Raw genomic sequence first — 19,780 nt, forward strand, 5'->3', positions numbered from 1 at the left:
ATTAAATTGAAGGCATTTATAAGTATATGATACTTGTTTTGTTGGTGTACGTAAAATGGTTCATAACACATTTAAATGGATGTATTGTTGGATTGAGTGCACTTATAACCTTATTTTTTGTCAAAATGATCAATGAGTTGTAGCAACAAAATCTATGGGTATAAAAAATATAGATAATAATTAAAAAAAAAAAAAAACCCAAGCATTTCGTTTTACTACAATCGATTCTGAACATGTACATATATTAGATAGGGTTGGGCTACTATGCTGCCCAAGCCATTTTTATTTCTTTAATTTATTTTTCATATTTTTTAATATATTTAAATATTTTAAAAATTAAAAAATACATTAATATATTTAAAATTACTTTCTTAATTATTAAATAAAAAAACATTAACACTTGTGTGGTACCATCTTGGCGGCGTAGTAGCTTTATGCTATTAGATATGCTGCCAAACAACGGTCACCAGGCTTCTTGTCCTTGGAGAATAATTTTTAGATTAATTTCATGGGCGCTTGGGCCTGGCTGGGCAATGTGCTTTGTACCTTGGGCTTGCATAAGGCCCTTCTTATCAATAAATCATTAAAAGACTCCTTTTTTTTATACATAAGGCCCTTCCACTAAACTAGTGAATGGCTTCTGTTTTTTTTTTTTTTTCCCCTCAACATGTGCCTAGTGTAAAACTGTTGATCCAGTAGAATTTTTCTATTTGTATAGACTTAAAATAATATAACCATAAGCATAAGCATAAGATTATAAATTTTCCATAAATTCTCTCTTTCTAAAAGAATTTATAACTTTCAAATTAAATCCCAAAATAATATTAATCATAAATAAAATATATATTATTTTGAGATATTTACAACATATAATATATATAGTTAGCCATAATTAGACGGTGTTATGATGTTAAATATCTTCCCAAAGCGAAACTTTCACCTTGAGGTACATATTCTCCTCGTGAACCCCTTTTCTTGGTTACGAACTCGTACGTATTCAGACGCTACCAAGTATTTGAAATAGACATGTACTTTTTGCCTTATTATCAGTTTAATAGTGTATTTTTAGTATTTAAGAAGTTATTCTTAAATACTAAAAATTTAAGAAGTTATTCTTGGAAACATTATAGATACACCTATTTATAGTGTTAATACTAATATACCTTGTACCTCACCTGCTCGTGATCATCCAAGAGAACTCTATCCTCCAACATATTTACAAATAATTGGGGATGATGTCCAAATATGTACTCTTAATAAAGAAGATTTTAAGATTAATAAAAAAATATCTTAAACAAGATTTCATGAAACAAGAAAATAACAAAATAGAATAATATTCTTCTCAACTTTTTCAAAAATAGAGAGAGATTACATGAAATATTATGAATTCTTAGATGATTTAGATGATGAAAAAAGAAAACTAAGAAATTCTGAAGAACAGATTTTTGACAAAATATTTATTCTAATGAAAGTATGAATATCTTCTAGGACTTTTAATGGACTTGCGCCTTAAAATTGGGCTTGGGTTTTCTAACGGGTCAGGTTGCTTTTGACATGAGCAAAGAGGGTCAGTGCTCCTCTACCTCTACGAAACCCATGAGAATAAGTCAAGAAGATAACCCATATGCAGTCTCGGTTTCTTTGTTGAGTCAAACTGACCAAGTAATGCATTGTAAAGTGCAAGACATTGCTAGTACATGGAGCTGCATGGTCTCTGTTGTGTATTGGGATAATTGTAATGGCAGAAGGGAAGTGTTGTAGGCAGATCTATCCTCTTATGCCTAGACCATTAGAGGTAGTCCTTGGCTAGTGGCGAGTACATTATGTTTCCTAGGCTAAGACTACTCCAGAAGATCAGCAGTCTAGCCTAGTTGCTTCCCTTCCAGTCGTTTCCTCAGATTCTGGATCCCTCTCTCAGATTCGTCGATCCTCTCAACTTTCTTATCCCGTTGAAGGATTGTTGTCTTATCTTATGAATCGTTTTTCCCAAAACATCGAGCTTACCTCATGTCAGTTCAATCTTCTCATGAACCTGAATCATTTGCTGAAGCCTTCAATCATTCTTGCTGGAGAGATGCTATGCAGGAAGAAATCAATGCCCAAGAAAAAAAGAATAAGATCGAGTCTCATTGCCTGTAGGGAAACAAGCCATTGGCTGCAAGTGGATTTACAAGATCAAGCATAAAGCAGATGGCTCGGTAGAGAGATACAAAGCTAGATTAGTACTAAAGGATTCCTTCAAGAATATTGAGTCGAACCCCTTTAAAGATAGGGAAAACATTTGCCCCAAGTTGCTAAAATGACCACGCATTCTTGCCTTGGCTGCAATCAAAAAGTGGCCCTTATTTCAACTTGACGTGAAGAATGCTTTTCAACAACATAAGGGAACTTGCTGACAAATGGACCAAGAGGATGCCAATTGTCATACCAAAGAGAAGTAGAATTTCCATTTCCCACCACACATTTTATCTTGTCTCGTGCAAGGGATCTCAGTTTCAGTATTTTCCTCCATGTCCAGGAGCAGTCTCCTGGGAACTTCAACTGCTAGAAATTTCTGTCTATGATAAAGACAGAAAGGGCAAGATTTGAGATGATCCCCGCGACTATCTACCTGAAGAAGCTGCTGATAGCTACATCGCGAGTCTCTTCCCTTCGAAAGCACAGCACGAATACTGCCATTCTAAAAAAAGAGTAGAGGAAGAGATGGCTATCTATGTATGAAAGGGCCGTAAAGGACTCTCTTGAGCCAACTTTCGGGAGGCCAGTTCATGCTCTCTTTAGAATTTATACTGGTATACTTATTTTCGAATGCAATCCATTCGTATTTCATTCTTTTTTTCTTGCCTTAACTTTGCTTTTCTTTGCAACACAGAACCACATTGCCGGTTATTATGAATGAACTAAAAGCATCTATTGAGACTCTTAGTAACCGGTATATGCCCTGGTTATCCACCATCCCACTTAATCTTGGGCTTAGGTGGGTGCCAACCTGGAAGGCTCTGCCAAATCAAGTGATTGATCCAAGGACTAAGAGGCGTGTAAACTCTATTTTTACGTCCTTACCCCTTGAGTTCACATTTTATATTGAGATGGCAGATGAAGAAGTATCTTTAGACTTTGGGTACTCTTATCAACTTGTTCATTTTTCAACTTTGTTTACTTATGAGCGAGGTCCTGTTAAACACCGTTACAACTTAGGTTGCTTCTTTAGAGCTAAACCTGCGTCTTTACAGGCGCTGTGGGCTCGAGTGAAACCGAAGGGGTATATGGAGTCTCAGGACAATGTACCTGCCATTCCTAACTGTATTGCGGGTTCACGCGAGGGAAAAGGAAAGCTTAGGTTGTTTGTTATAGGTAACTATATCAAACAGCGGTTGCTTAGGCCTTTACATGATTGGACGATGGATGTTCTCCGTCGTCTTCCATGTGATGGGACCTTTAACCAACCAAAACCTTTGGACCAGCTAGCGGGTAAGACCATAGTTTATAGCTTTGATCTTACTGCAGCTACAGATAGAGGGCCTAGCCTGCATACATATATATAAAAATAGCATTACATTAGCTGTTGCTTGCTGTATCTTACTGATGCAGCAAGGGAGGATCAGACTGTATCGCTTTTCATATGCAAATAGGTGCCCCTTTGGCTGCTCCTCTTATTCCATTATCGATTGCTTCTAGCGGCGGATAATAGGAAAACCTCTCTCGTGGACCGGGTATATAAAGAGTTCCAGAGTCCCTGTTACTATTTCCGAGCCATCTTTTGATTCTATGATTCGCCCTCTTAGAATAACCCGTTTCAATTGGTTCTGGTCTTCGCCTTCATTTATTCTGGTATGGATGCAACTTGCCTTGTTCCTATATAGCACATCCGGCACTTTATGAAATTCGTCTTTTCTTTGTATGTATACTAGATAGTTTCCTGATTTCGAGCCCTGCTTTTGTCTTTGGTTTAGAATTCCCCGTTCCCTTTTGAATCGCGTGCATTTTCTTTCGGCTATTACCTTCTCCATTATTCTTCCTTAGCCTTAGATGTCCTTTTCAAAGGTCCAACTGATCACCGCGTAAAAAGTAAATTTGAGAGCCAAATCCAAAACAAGGGATGAGCGTTGACCAGGCAGTTGGTGCAATCACCTCTCATGAGGTTGAAGCTGAGCCAGAAAGACAAGGCTTTTACGACAAATGGCAAGAATGTTCACTTATGACATTAAGATCTCGGAAGAACCTAGCAATAGAAAACAACTATAGATAGCATGAACTTAGCAGCAGTAAATAACCTATAACCATAGTTAGAACTCACCTTGAACTAGCAGCACAGCAGGAGACTAGAGGCACTCGAGACTCTCATTCATTTGCCTACCAAGTTCTGAAAGAATTCATTCGTAGAAGAAGATTCTTCCTTCATTGTGAGCCAAGTCACTCTTGATTTGTGCTTTTATACCATTTCTTCTCGCCTGAGCTCCTCATGCAAGGCCTTGCAGAGTGTAGACTCTTTTATTCTGTCATACTCAGTGTGGGCGGTCCGCTGAACATGGTCTAATTCATTTGTTAAGGCTTGAATCTTCTGCTGTATAACCCCGAAGTGCTCCTTGTTCCATTTTTTCAAGGCTTCCTTTGTATGAGAGATTATCTGGCACAATTTTAAAAGAGGAAAGCCTCTACAGGTTGTCTGCCATGCATCTGATATTACCTGGTGACTGGAGCTATCACGAGTCCAGAATGCTTCAAAACGAAAAGGCTTAGGAAGTGAGGAATGAGTACCCGTGGTATCTGGGATGATGGGAGAATGATTTGAAGTTCACATGGGCAAATTGATGATCGATGCTTTTGGGAAAAAAAGTCTCCATGCTGAGTTACAGATTCCTCTGTCGAGCCTTTCTTTGATTAGAGAATTGCCACTTCTGCCATTAACACAGGTATAGGGATTTCCCTGGAATCCCAAGTCAATCAAACCATACTTTTGTATGAAATGGCCCAACCCCTTAGAGTAGGAGGGATCTATGGGTTTGCCTCCCAGCTTATCTGAAGCTTGAAGAAGGGAGTTGAAACTAATAGCTAGAAAAACAAGCTATTCCATTTAAGGCATAAGATGAACCAAGGAATCCAACCAAATAAAAATGAATAAGCATGTGAGAACAACATTGTTTGCATTGATTCAATTGATTTGAAGCGGCGGTTATACTATATATACAGACATAGTTTTCACTAGGGGTTTTTATCGAATTGGTCACAAGCCCATCAAAAGCAACCTTAGTAGAAAGCCACTCTTCCAGAGTCTCGTCCATCGTCTGCTTAGGCGACTATTTAATTGCCTTTATATCTACCTGTGAGTTAGGCCGAATACTCCACTATACTATATAAGCTAGGCTCCTTCCTTTGTTCTTTTTAATATACACTAAACCGAAAGTCTTGGTTTCAATGACTCCCCAAGCCATGACCTATTTGATCCTTCAGAACCAACTTCAGCATTGAGTAAAGAAAAGAAGAATTCACTATTGGATCCTTCAGTCGGGTGGACATCAAAATCTTCACTTTCATGAGCAGGATCTGGAGTTTAGGAATCGAGTATAGATGCTAGCCATTCTATAGGCGAGAGAACCGCTGACCCATTACTGGTTTTATAAAGGGGGTTGATAAAAGACAACAGGTTTAAGACAAAGGCATGGCACGGGAGATGGAGCACTTTAAACAGATATACTCCTCTACCAACCCCCAATTTCCACAGGACCTCTAGGGAAAAATTACACCAGTAAACACGGAGGAGGACAATAGTCTTCTATGTGCTATTCCAGATGAGCAGGAGATATGGGAAGCTCTCAAAGCTATAGGATCAAAAAAAGCCCCGGGGCCCGATAGGATAACAGCTCTCTTCTTTAAACACTATTGGGAGATTATTAGCGTGGAACTCATTGATTCAGTAAGGTCCTTCTTCATCTCAGATTTGATTTTGAAAAGAATCACCCATACCAATATCACACTGATTTCCAAGTCAGACAATGCGTGCATGGTAGCTATCGCCCTTTCTGTCTACCTGACAGAGAGGGAAAACTTTGAAAGAACTCTTCAAAAGAAAAACTACTTAGGTGCTCAGCCTCAGCCACCACTTTCAAATTTACTATAGATGAAGAGTTAATCGAGATTATTGTTTTGCTTTTAGGCTCAATATCTCACAATGGTTTTTTCTCAGGACAATAAGTAAGGATCTATGAAATAATAATGCAATAGGTCTGTTACATCCGATATCCGATTTGTTGCAGCGGTCGTGTCGCCGCAACAACCAGACCGATATATAAGCTGTCCCTCTTTCCCCCGTAAAAGGGTTACGTTTTTCCCTCGCCGCGACCAAATACCCAGTGCCGCCGTGAATCCGTCGGGCCTCGCGTCACAGCTGGTAAGGACTCCTTCGCTCTCTCTGTCTCTCTCTCTCTCTCTCTCTCTCTCTCTCTCTCTCTCTCTCTCTCTCTCTCTCTCTCTATTTGGTGTCTCTCTCTGTGTAATGGCTGATTTCGAGACTTTTCCCATTGTCACAGACACAGAGCTCGCCATGCGTCGTCTCCTCTGCCGTCGCCTGGTATCACCGTCACCGCAGATATATTGGCTCCCCTCTCTCTATCCCTCTTGTCTCTTTATCTCTCTCTACGTGTAATGCCTTAACCCTAGCAATTTTCATTTTTCGCAGAAACAGAGGACTTCTTGTGCCGCCCCCATCCGCCCTATATTAACCACGGATCCGTCTCTCTTTATAAAACCCCTCTCTCACTCTATCCCTCACTCTGTAATGGCCTAACCCTAGCCATTTTTTCATCTGCCTATATATAGATTTTCATCTGTGATTTATTTTTCGTAGACCATTTTGCTTGTAGTAATACTAGGCGTTGGTACTATTGGGATGCAATTGCAGTAGACAAAATCGATTTTTTCATTCCTTTATGTCCATGAAACTTGTCCCAATGTTGCTGTGTTTGCTCTGTTTGCCGTGTTTGCTGTGTTTGGTTGGTGCTGTGCTTAGCTTGTGCTTTGAACTGTGTTATGTTTCTCCCTAGTAGCTGTTTCATTGGATGACTCATTTACATGTTCTTTCTTCATGAAGCATACCTGTAAATGCAAGCACATGCTTCGAACATCTTCTTCATTCTCTTACTTTGTGCTTTCTGGTATCGATTAAGGAGGAATTTTATCCTTCTTTTTGGGAAAATGTACTCTTCCTCACAACCCAATGGTATGATATTTTTAATAACATGGCTTTATGATAAACCGGCTCTTAAACCCCCTTCTCTTGTCCTGTTCAGATGATGATGTATCATTTCAATAAATACACTCTCTTGTGATATCATAGGAGAGATTATATGGTGCTATAATGCTTCTGAGACTAACTGAATTTGAGCTTTTAAATTGTTATAAATTCCCTGTTATATTTCTTTTGTGATCATTTTCTGTTGACAATCAATACAAACTTCATTATAGTAAGGACTGCTGAATTCCTGCTACGTAAACCACGTATCAAATCAAGCATTTCTCCACGCCTAACTCTTTTAATGATATACCTGAAATGACATGCCCTTAATTGTTTATCAGAGAAAAGGTTCACATGCAAGAAAACCTTTTAATGATATACCTGAAATCACATGCAAGAAAACTTTTATAATGATATACCTGCCCTTCGAGATCCCAACACATAACTGATCCCCTTCTTAACTTCAATTCGACCAATATGTGTACCTTCTATCTTCAAACTTTTGATTAGCCCCTTATGACATGTCTACTCTATAGTGGTCATTCGAGAAAAATCCAATAAATATAATTAACATCAATATAGAGTTTGAAGTGGTTGTAGGACCTACGCAAGAATTTTTATATAAACTTTTATATCAGCTAAAAGTTTCTCCAGCGCGCGATATAGACATTCAATTTCAGCTTGTTGCCATTAATGTGATTCCTGCGATTTAGATGTCTGACAATTTATTTTGTATTAACTAATGGATAATCAATTTTTATTAATGATTCTAAGCCATTAATAACCAGTAAACAAATAATAGTTTGCAATAATTTAGGCTGACTTTGTATTACAATGGGAGAAGTTAAATCATCGCAAGACGGTGTTGAACCAACTACGTAGGAGGTTTAATTCTTTTCACTACGAGTTGCACAAGATCTACACCAGCTATGGAAGTCATAAAATGGCGTTGGCAAAAGGCACTGATTTGGTGGATGCAGAGGTGTGGAAGACTTTATGCGATAGGTGGGGTAGCAAGGACTTCTACTCTATCCGTCTCATGCTTTCATTATAGGGTTCTTGCCAACGTTGTTTTAGAGGTCACAATGGCCCAGTCTCTATCTTGTCCGATAAATTGTTAGGTGAGGTTGGTGGAAAAGTATTGGCAAGTGGAGGTGAAGATGCTACTGTTTGCCTTTGGTCCCTTAACTCTAGTTGCAAGTGTGGCCAGCAGGCGCTAAAGGCTACTCTGTATGGGCATGAAAAACCTGTGAAGTTAATGTCAGTTGCTGGGTATGAGTTTTCAATGATTAAAACTTAATAAATGTGACTTTATTATTTGATGCTAATTATCTTTTAGGTTTTAATATTGTGCACCAAGTAAAATGGAATCTTTATGTTGTGGGTGACCATTTCTTGTTATTAAACTGATCTATTCTTGTTTTCATCATTCTTCCGGGCATAAAACTTCTCTTTTGGCGACCATTTTGAAAAATTCCAAGGTACCTCCAGTTCATATTATTGCTGTTATTGTTAATGCTTGTAACAATAAGCCATTGGACTTGTTATTTGGTCAGCTATTTTATTATGCATGTTAAGATATGGAACTAGTACTTATTTATGTCATAGCTTCTGACATACATGACATTTAATCCTTCTTGATCACCATGTCAACACTACGTCATTCTCTGTCTCTTTCTTGATTTGTATGAGCTCTCTGTTTACTTGAGTAAGATGGTTGACCGATCCCCAGGGAACATGGGGGTATCTCACCCTCAACTTAGGGGAAGAAGATGAATAAGCTTTGTTTTCATTTTTGCTACATTTGCTTTGAATTTGGAATGAAAAAAATATTGCAACCGTGTAGTATTAGTCTTCAAGATGATGAGGTGTAGGAGCGGTACACGTTGATTTTTAACGACTAAACATGCAAACTCTGTTGAGAACCATAAATCTTCACATGTAACTCTCTTTCTTGTGCCAGGAGAATTCTATGCTTTGCCTCCAATTCCACAACTGTTTAAGCAGATGTTAATATTCTTTGGTACTAATTTTCTAGCAATATTCAATGAAGTTTGTGATTCAAGTTTTTATCTCATCTCTACATATGTTTTTGAGATGAAAATCTCCTTTGAGGGACAAGTTTTACCCAGCTAGATATTGAAATGGCTTTCACGCCTTTGGAGGACAATATTTCTGCAAGTATGTTGGACTTAATGTGCTTTGTACTTTGGTGTGACTTGAGAAGTCTAAAGTTGCACATGACAAATATAATGTAGTTGCTTTATGCATTGTAATATAATGTAATTGCTTAGAATATAAAGCAAGTACTTTGTGTAATTGTTTTATGGATTGTAATATAATGTAAGATGTGTAATTTTTTTTTTTTATGCATTTTGTTTCAATATTATTATTATTTATTTTGTAACACACTATTTTCGGGGATCTAGAATCGTGGGAAATAATTAACTCTGTCAATACAACTTATTTGTGGCAACTATCATCGCTGCAAATATCTATTTGCGACCAGACAAATTTTTACACCATTTGCTGCAAAATATATGACGTTGAAAAAGCAGTGGTTCTACACAACACTACACCTAGAGGGGGGGTGAATAGGTGTAATCTAATTTTTATGGCCTTTTGAAAATTAATCAAACAAGCAGATAATAAATGAAACAAATAACACAAATAATCAACACATGATTTTGTTCACGGAGTGGAAACTCATTTGAAGAACCTCTTCAAAATCTAAAACCACTCCGGGTGTAAGACACCACCTCAAATCCACTATAGAAACTTTAGTTTGTTACAACCAATTTAGAACACTCACAAAACCTTTGTAGTAGCTAAACTTGGCTTGCAACACCACGAGTGACCCACTCGATCTCTACACGCATGTAGTGTCGGAACTCCGACCTTCCTATAGCTTCCCACGAGAACCTCTCGATCTCTGCATCAACGGCAGCTCCGGACTCTTCCGGCCAACAAAAATGTCAACTTCAATGGACTCAAGTAAAAGCTGATTTTTGTGTATGTTGTGGTGGAGAAATGTTTTTCCAAGAAAGAATCAATCAAATGGGGGAGAGATTGCTCTAAGATGTTCTTGGAGGCCCTTAGGGTTTTTGCTCTGATTCTCCACACCTAGAACAGAAGCCATGCTGTTCTATTTATAGTTCCCATCAAATGAGGCGTTCAAAACCCTACATTGTGAGTGATCTGGAACATTGGCTCGAGCGAGGTGTCGAGCGAAGGTCGAGCGCCGAATTCTGCCTGAGTTCGCTCGAGCTCCATGTCGAGCGAGTATCGAGCGGTTGACTCTGCCTGAGTTCGCTCGAGCTCAGTGTCGAGCGAGAGTCGAGCGAAACACTCTGCCTGGGTTCGCTCGAGCTGTATGTCGAGCGAGGGTCGAGCGGTTGAATCTGTCTGAGTTCGCTCGAGCTGCATGTCGAGCGAGGATCGAGCGGTGCAATCTGCCCAAGTTCGCTCGAGCGCTCTGTCGAGCGAGGGTCGAGCGAAGTTGCTTCTTTTGACCAATAATGAGCACACTTCAAGCTTTCCGCAACGACACTTATTACAACACTCTTTTACACAGGTTTTAACAAGAATATGCCAATACACTCATTTTTCCCTCAACAGACGTTATGGTTGGAAATTATTATTTGCAGCGATTATACTGCTGCAAATCAACATGGGTGACTATTTATAATTTCTGGTCGCAAATAAGTATTTGCTGTGGCGTAACAAGAACTTGCGACCAAGTTTCAATGTTATAGCTGACCATTTCTGGCGAGAAAAAATTGTCACGAAAATTTCTACCAGCAATAATTAATCCTGGTTGGTGCTTTTTTATGATAAAATTTTAGACTATTTGCTGCGTTATGGATCGCCGCAATAGTTCATAGATTTCGCGATGCTTTTTTGTATCATTGTTAAAAACTTTTTGAGACGTAGTACCGACCATCTACCAGCAAAAGAGCTTGGACGCTAAAAATCATTTGCGGTGCAATTTGATGTTTTTGCGACGATTATTTTCGCCACAAAAATCTAAATTTGAAGATCCCAAACCAAGAGGAGCAATGCTGTTATAGAACTGTGAATTAGCATCAACCGAAGACAAATGCATCCCGCATTCTTTAACTTTCACTTCCACTTCTCTTTGTAATGTTCGCTACTTTCTGTACATAGAATACATATTGTATATATATTAGAAGACTCCCAATACTCTCACATTGTGTGACAAATTTCCACACAGTTAGTTCACAATTGTCTTTATGGCATCTAGAGACGTTGTGAGAGCAAGAGAGTCTTACTCCCATGGCAGCCATTTCACTATCTGTCAATAACTTTTACGGTTGAACCATGGAAATTATCCTCTATGGAGAGAACCAGTCGTGGCCTTGGTTGAGAGCCACGACCTCATGAACCACTTCACCAATTCTGTTCCTCCACCGATGACTTAACAACAATCACCCACAAAGAAATCAACCCCACTTACCTATAATGGTGGAAGGAGGATCGATTGCTTTGGGGTTGGATCATCAGTACACTGTCTGAGGAATCATTCGGCTTAGTTGTAGGGCTTTAAACTTCCTACCAAGTTTGGCATGTTCTTGAAGAGGCCTATGCTCAGGAGTCCCAAGAAAGAGAATTTCAACTTACTTAGCAACTCACCTACATGTGGAAGGAGGCGTCGGTTTCGTTACAGGAACATCTTAGAAACTTCAAAACTGTATGTGATAATCTAGCAGGAATTGGTCGACCAGTGAGTGACAAATTGAAGGTGTTCGCCCTTCTCAACGGCCTTGGACCGAAGTACGAACCCTTCAGGACACCATGCTCAAGCTGCCGATGCCTTCTTATGCTGAGGTTGTGTCGCTGCTACAGGGGTTTGATACACGAACCCAACTTCACGAGACCTACAATGCACAAAGTTATGTGTTTTATGGCCCAAATGCAAGGAACGGGAATTCTAAACCGAAGTACTTCTCATCCCGTGGATGTGGCTTCTCCCAAGCCAATCACGTGTCACGCCCAAACCCCTCTCCTAGTGGGACACAACACAACTCTGCCCCAAATAATGTGCGTGACTCTTCTTGGGAAAATACTCGCATGGAGACTTGTCAAATTTGCGGAAAAAAGGGGCATATTGCGTTAAAATGCTGGCGCCAATTTGATCACGCTCTTCAGCCCGATGACATTCCTCAAGCATTGGCTGCCATGACACTTGAAAATGGCACTAATGATGCTGAGTGATTGTACCACACTTGAAAATGGGATACTCAGGTAGCTCTGAAATTCAAGCATAGAAACAGTGAAGGCTGCAACTATGGTCCACCATATGAGTGGCAAGTGTACAAGTAGGTCCTTTTTTTAGGGTTCTTCTGGGTTAATTTTTTGTAAGGATTGTGGATGATTGTACCATATATGTGTGTGTGTGTGTGTGTGTCTGTTTATATGCATTTATTTATGTTTTTTTCTTTCATTTTGTTTGAACAGCACTCTTGGTGCTAGTCATGTAGTACCAAACGTACACTATAAAGGGAGGCAAGGAGACTATTATGTTATGGTATGATCCACACAAACTGCATCTTTATCATCTCTCCATTATAACTTGTTGGTTTAACTTTTATACTTGTTTATATGCAGGTTATGGACATGCTAGGTCCCACCCTGTGGGATGTTTGGAATACTTCAGGGTAGGCGTGAGTATCCCATGCTTGTATCTTTCTTTACCTCCTAGAGTGTCATAATTTTTATTGTTCTACTGGCCTGTGTTGTCTTGAAATCTTTGGGCTTGGTTGGAGGCAAAGCTCAATTAAGTTATTTAATTACATCACCAAAGTGCAATTTTTCTATTTTACATACTGACTTTTACAATATGTCATCCATCAGCTTATCTATTTTTTCTCTATATCATTTAAATATTATATTATTTAATAGTTTGTTGGAGAAAAAAAATACAAGGAGAGAAACTATTGTGAGAGACAGGGGAGAGAAATAATAATAAATTGTTTAGATGAATGAACAGTAACCTCTACATGTAGAGATTATTGTAGCCAATTGTAAAATAGAAATAGAATAGATGATCCATTGGAATGGACAACTCTAATCTACCAAAACTCCTGATTTTATACCTTAAAACTATTAAAGAGCATCTGTGAAATCAGCATGATTCAAATTATACTGCAAAACCCCGTGATTTAAATTCTACTGCCTATATGCTCTGTTGGTGAAGAATGCTGCAACCAGCCACAAGGTGTTTCATGAAAATATATGACTTTGAACTTTTTTGATCAATAAACAAAGAGTTTTATTGATGATATAGGTAGGCATAGCCCTAGTGCACAGGACCTATATGAGAGTGGCAACCAAGCATGAGTATCCAGTGATACAACTAGGAAATAAAGATCACTTCCATGACCTTTATAGGCTAACATTGTAATGAAGCAGCAAAGAGCGATTTGTACTCTCCTTTTACAGTATTTTCTTTGAAAATCAAGAAATCTTGTATTCAGGTGGTTGTCAATAATCGCAGCCAGACCATCAATATAAAAATGTCCTATGCCATTTTGGTTATGAAATATTTAGGTGGATGTAGCATACTACTTTTGTTAATGTAATCTTTTTTGAGAAGTAATATAAATTTGATAAAAAAAAATGCAAAAGATTCAATCCAAGCACACAGACGTACACAAGAAAGACACCTATCTAGATAGTTGATCTTCAACTGTTAATCTTGAAGTTAATCTTGAACTGTTATAAAATTGCAATTTTTTTTCTATATATCTTAAAAAAGTGAAATGATGATCCACCCTTCATTCCTGTCCTATACCCACCCATATAAAAAGGAGGGGGTGGGGGTGATGGGTGCAAACAATCCTTAGGGGCCACACCCTTGGGTGAAAAGCCATTGATTTAACCAGTTCCGTGTAGGGAAAGTTCCGAGGGCGCAATGCATGGGACTGGTGTTTACTTTGCAGGGGGGGTCCGAAGGGCCCTTGCCTTGGAGAGGTTCCCCGAGATAAAAAAAATATATATATATATATATTTAGGTGAATGGATCTTTTTTTCATTAGGCTACTGGTTTGCAATACAACTATTTTACAGCTGGTCTTGATACCTTTTCTTCTCTGAGCCAGAGGAGCCGTTCGATATGCTAGTGTTCACGCTCACCTGGGAAGAACTGCTAGTAGAAGAGATGATCTTGAGTCTTGCGTATACACTCATCTTTCTCCATCGAGGCAGGTTGTCTTGGCAAGGCTATCAGGTACTAACACATATACCATGGGTTTAGAGTATTTGTTATTGTCTTTAGAGTTGCTTTTGGGGCTGTTTTGAATGCTCTATTTGTGTCCATTTTTCCGTGATAGGGAGATAACAAATCATTTCTATCTTGCAAAAAAAAAAGATGGCAACCTCTCCTGAAATGCTATGCTGCTTCTGCCCGCCACCTCTTAAGCAATTTCTTGAGATTGTGGTGAACATGAAATTTGATGAGGAGCCTAACTATGCCAAGCTAATATCTTTGTTAGAGGGCTTATTAGGCCCTAATCCGGCTTTAAGGCCAATAAGCACTGATGGTGCTCAAAAGGTAATTTTGGTAATATGAACTTAGGGCTAAATTCTGATTCTGTAGTTCTTTTATTCGGAGGTGTTTTACGCAACTGCTGTTGACATGTTTGTCAGGTTGGTCAAAAACAGGGTAGGTTGAATATTGAGGATGATGATGATGGGCAGCCCAAGAAGAAGGTTCGATTAGGAGTTCCTGCTACACAGTGGATTTCAATTTACAATGCTAGGCTACCAGTGAAACAGAGGTAGGTCTGCATTTTGCTTTTGGTCTCTCTCTCTCTCTGTCTCTCACACACACACACACACGCAAACACTCAATTAAACACCACCCCTCTGGCGGGCAGAGAAATTAATTGAGTTTCAGCAAGTCCAAATATGCGTTAGAAATTTAAGATTCAGAAGATATATTAATTGAATAATTATAAAAAAAAAATTATTAATTGAATAATCAGTTGAAAAGAGAGCATGGTTTTGACTGGGTATTGGAATCACGTCACTAGCCTAAACTTGGTTGGTTCTCTTTTTGGAAGTTTTGCTAAATTATTAATAAGTCATTCGATATCAGCTACTAAATGTGACATCATATATTAGCATTAGTGAGCAAGAGTCAATCGGCTAGTGCTTTTGCCAAGTGGCCAATTCATGTAGATGAAACAATTCTCTAGAATCCTTGAACGTGAATGGCATAATAATCACATAGTTCAGTATTTCAAGAATTACTTTCTGAACAATTCAATGTTTTTAATTCTTTTGGGTCGATTTACTGATCAAAAAAATAATTTTTGGGTTGAGTTGGGTGATGTGTAGAAAGGTGGTAGATATTTTGGCATATTGGAAGGGGTGGTTTGAAACAAACACACTGAGATATTGTGGAAAGCAATGAACAAGTTTTGAGGATACCCAATGCAACATTGAAGACCTCCGGGCTGTCCTTTTTAATGCAATCTACCATTGGGTGGCAGCCAAACTTTGTCTCTCAAGCTATACTCTCTATGTTCTCTCTCTCACTAGGTGTATTTGTTGGATACCTCCATGTGCTTCGATTATGCCGTCGGTTCTTTTCTTGATCATTAATAAAATAATCTTACAAAAAATGGTATTAGTGTGGCTGAAAAAGGGACTTAAGTCTAACAATTACAGTAATTGAGGGACTTGGTTCCAATTTTAGGGACACAAGTGGTGTTTGTGTGGTATTTTCTATTTTATCAAGTCAACATCATTAATAAAACCTTGTTTAATAAAAAGTACTATTTATTAAGTACTATGGATTTTTTAAAATTAGTCTTTGTAAATCTTATGACTTACTTATAAAAGGATAAAATCTAAGAACTTCTTCTTTTATGTTACCCAAAATCTTAGCCCTAGTGCAATCTGCATGAATATTTTATATCTTTAATGTGTGCCTTGGTACTTGTGCCTCCCAACTTGGTTCTGAGATGAACTATTGAGCAGCTGATGAAAGAAAGTGTGGGATGTTCAGCTTTCAAGGTTTGCCCGGTTTATTTAAAAGGAAAGAGAGAACCTTTGGATCTGACTTCAAAGTTTCTGGTGTTTAACCTTTCTGCTATTGGCTTATATGTCCTTTTATCAACATCACTTTATTTGTTCATGAAAGATCGTTGCTTGATGCCAGATTTGATGTAAAATGGCAGTGGGCCTCCTCTCGTCAATAATTTCTAGTTACAACTCCCTATACTTTTTTTCTTGAGTTGTAACGTGTACTTTCTTTGTGTGCATGTGTGTTTCTTTTTGTGCAGGGTCTGTATTCTCCTGCAATTGATGCTCTAAAATGTTTCATGTGGTGTATCAACTCAATCGCATAGAATGGGTGCGCAAAAGCTTGAATTAGACTAGCCTCTTCATATCCACCAATTGAAAAGATGAAGAAGAAGAAGAAGCTTGATTTAGATTTTTTAGATACTGATCTTGAGAGCCAAAAAATCCTATGTTATGGTATGAAGTTTGATTGGCAACGCTACCAATCAAAAAAAGTTTGAGCGGCAACACTACCGATAAAAAGTTTTCTCTGAAGATGATTTGGTTCCTTATTACTTCTAGATTTTGCCTCCTGACTCTCTTTCATTCAATAAATTAAACAAAGCTTGGAGAAGGTTAGCTGGTAGTTGTCCAATTGCAGTAGTGTGGAAAATGGTTTCTACTTGCCCCCATAGAGTTTATTTGGAGGGAAAGAAAGCAAAAGAAGTTTTGATGGATTGTGGACGGATAATGGAGGAGCTAAAGAATTTCTTTCTCAAAACTATACTGCTTTTGGACAATTTTTATAGACTTCAGTAGGCTTAATTTACATAATTTTTTTGTATATTTTTTTCTTTATAGATAGGTGAATGACTCGTATGTCACGTGTACTTAGATTGTGCCTTTTGCCCTTTTATGAAAGTTTTCTTATTACTTACCAAAAAAGAAAAAGTTAAGATAAGCCTGATTTTTAATGTGTAAGAGTAGTGTTATAAACAGCCTAAATGGGGGAACAGAAGTGTACAAGAGGGTTCCCCAGACTAAGCTTAAGCCTGATAGGGTCATTAAATTGATTAAGTGAGCACCATACTCTTTCAAATCACGAGGTTATTAACAAATAAATTCTATTACTCAACAAGGCCAAGGTTATTAATAAAATCACGAGGTACCGTCCTCTTTCAAAAAAAAAAAAAAAGGCCATGGTTCAACTGTCTGAGATTATGGTACTGAGAATGTAATTGGAACCATATTGAGGAGACGGACTTATAGGGTGCAAGATCTTTGCTGTTGGATTACCTTTGGGGTCACTTGGTCTTTTGGTTTCTGTGATCCCCGGTTTGGTTGAAAAGCCTTAATCACGTCATTATTATTTCCTTGCTGGAAAAGGCTTTGGTGTTAGAAAAAATTAACATACCAGTTTTATGTATTTGCTTTGTTGTAAGGAACAGTCATAGGGGATCACAGATTTAGTTGCTTTACGACCTCTGCTCATTTATTACTTATCTTAAAAAAAATGACCACCTCCCTTATTTAATGTTTAGGTACCATTATAATGTAGCTGATGCAAGGCTGGCACAACACGTGGAGAGAGGGATTGCAGATGGCCTGCTTATAAGTTGTGTGGCATCTTATTCCAATCTCTGGGCACTTATTATGGATGCTGGACCTGGTTTTACAAGCCAAGTTTACGAGCTGTCACCTTTTTTCTTGCACAAGGTGAATTTTCGTGCCATACACACACACATATTATAGTCTCTATTCATCACAGGGGATATTATCGTGAAATAACAATTAAATTTGATGTTTCAAATCCACAGGAATGGATCATGGAACAAAGGGTACTACATCAGTTCTATTGCTGGTGCCAACAATGGGAGCTCCCTTGTGGTTATGTCTAAAGGTTTGTTTACTTTATTAGATATATATACATATATATATATATATATTTTTTATAAGTAAGAAGAATTTGTTAATCCACATAATTAGACATAGCCCAGTTACACAGAAAGTATATAGAGGTGAACCTAATTACAAGCTAAGTTCTGTGAAAATTGGCATAAAAGTCATTAAAACTAGTCCCATTCAATACAATGGCCGAAGCCCAAAGTAACAATGTATGAAAGAAAAAGTCCCTAAACCCTCCCATCGAACATTCCCTATTATCAAAGCAGTGACTATTCCTTTCGTTCCAAGTAAACCACATTAAACATGGAGTCACCATCTTCCAAATAGCCGCGATTTGATGATTGCGCCGAATTCCTCTCCAACACGACAGTAAGTCAACTAGTCTCCTAGGCATGGCCCAGGCAATACCAAGCGTAGAAAAGATCTCATCCCATAAAGCCTTAGATATATATTTTTGATTCAAAAATAGGATTTTATTGATCGTAGGAATAGGCAAAAGCCCAAGTACACGGGTCATAAACAAGAGTAATGTCTAGGAGTGATGTTCTAGTGATACAAGAAATTCATGAATGGTCTTTCCATTAAAATTTATTACAATCGACCATTGGAACCAGGTGTTAAAAAAAGTTTCTAACATCCAATGACTGCTCATGATCATCAAAGCTACACGTTCCTCGCTCACCAAAGACCCCACCATAGGCATATTGGTACCATCTTCCAAATTGCGGCAATCTGAGAAGTACCTTGGAGACCTCTTCATGAAGCTAAGAGGTTGATCACCCTTCTTGGCATCATCCAAGCTGACCTCAATGGCAACTGCCAGGAGCCGTTGGGGTGTTGTCATGTCTCGTAATGCTGGCTTCAGTGATCAGGTTGAATTTTGCTTGTTCTATTTACAAACATATTCTGTTCTCAATTCAATTTTTCTGTGTTCCTACAAAAATGTGGTGAAAGTGAGAGACAAGCTTCCCTTTTGTTTTCTTAGTGTTTCTTTGGTTTTTTTTTTTTGGGGGGGGGGGGGGGGGAGGGGGTGGTGGGGGTAGCTGACGTAACTTAATAATGGCTTTTAAATGTTAATTTGACTTGTTGGAAATCCATGTTGGAATTTTCATGACGTTACTTTTCACCCTGCTTGACTTTGTGTAAATTTTGTTGCCAAATAAATTTGAAACAACTTATGATGATGGACTTGACTGCTTATGTTGAATTCAGCAATGTGACCTAGGGTTGAAACTAGTTGGCAGACAAATCGATCATATTTTCAACATTGTTTCTTCACATTTGAAGACAAATTGGCATGGTTGCTACTGTCACTGCTTTGTATAAGGTTGTGGAGCTTGATTTTCTTTATCCAAGTGAGGGCATCCATAGGCGCTGGGACAGTGGTTACCGAATTACATCGACAGCTGCCACATGGGATCAAGCTGCCCTCATTTTGAGTGTGCCTAGGCGCACACCTGGTGATGAAAGGCAAGAGACCTTGCGTACATCCCAATTTCCGAGCACCCATGTTAAGGTAAATGTGTTGGGGAGTATATTCTTCTGGGATGAGATTATTTCTATGAGGTGCAGATATAGGTTCATTGTACCTTTTCTGAGATGTGATACACTAAA

At 38.4% G+C, this 19,780-nt stretch overlaps 1 protein-coding gene, 1 long non-coding RNA gene and 1 pseudogene across 4 annotated transcripts; all 3 read left to right on the top strand.

The window, feature by feature from the left end:
- LOC122293869 overlaps positions 1 to 19,780 on the top strand; it is a 63,369-nt pseudogene that overhangs the window by 43,124 nt on the left and 465 nt on the right.
- LOC122293947 lies at positions 6,292 to 9,598 on the top strand. The gene is made up of 2 exons (XR_006237407.1): positions 6,292 to 6,388; positions 6,528 to 9,598. It is a non-coding gene; the product is annotated as an uncharacterized LOC122293947 (long non-coding RNA).
- On the top strand, positions 12,432 to 17,477 carry LOC122293943 (casein kinase 1-like protein HD16). Of its 3 annotated transcripts, XM_043102413.1 has the most exons (7): positions 12,432 to 12,570; positions 12,710 to 12,779; positions 12,860 to 12,915; positions 14,353 to 14,480; positions 14,622 to 14,804; positions 14,915 to 15,030; positions 16,543 to 17,477. In XM_043102413.1, exons 3-7 carry the CDS (start codon positions 12,891 to 12,893, stop codon positions 16,571 to 16,573), a joined length of 483 nt encoding a protein of 160 aa, XP_042958347.1. In that variant the 5' UTR covers positions 12,432 to 12,570; positions 12,710 to 12,779; positions 12,860 to 12,890; the 3' UTR covers positions 16,574 to 17,477. The 3 variants fall into 3 exon arrangements, with proteins under 3 accessions (XP_042958347.1, XP_042958345.1, XP_042958346.1); XM_043102411.1 differs by lacking the exons at positions 12,432 to 12,570; positions 12,710 to 12,779 and having other exon boundaries at positions 12,876 to 12,915; positions 14,900 to 15,030; XM_043102412.1 differs by lacking the exons at positions 12,432 to 12,570; positions 12,710 to 12,779 and having other exon boundaries at positions 12,876 to 12,909; positions 14,900 to 15,030.

This window comes from Carya illinoinensis, chromosome 14, assembly GCF_018687715.1.
Source record: "Carya illinoinensis cultivar Pawnee chromosome 14, C.illinoinensisPawnee_v1, whole genome shotgun sequence".
Taxonomy (NCBI): Eukaryota; Viridiplantae; Streptophyta; class Magnoliopsida; order Fagales; family Juglandaceae; genus Carya; species Carya illinoinensis.

Excerpts from the sequence above, each read along its gene's own strand:
- LOC122293943 (XM_043102411.1), top strand. The coding sequence starts at position 12,891 with ATGTTTGGAATACTTCAGGGTAGGC. Across the intron at positions 14,481-14,621 it reads TGTCTTGGCAAGGCTATCAG|ATGGCAACCTCTCCTGAAAT; the intron begins GTACTAACACAT and ends CAAAAAAAAAAG. Across the intron at positions 15,031-16,542 it reads AGGCTACCAGTGAAACAGAG|GGTCTGTATTCTCCTGCAAT; the intron begins GTAGGTCTGCAT and ends CTTTTTGTGCAG.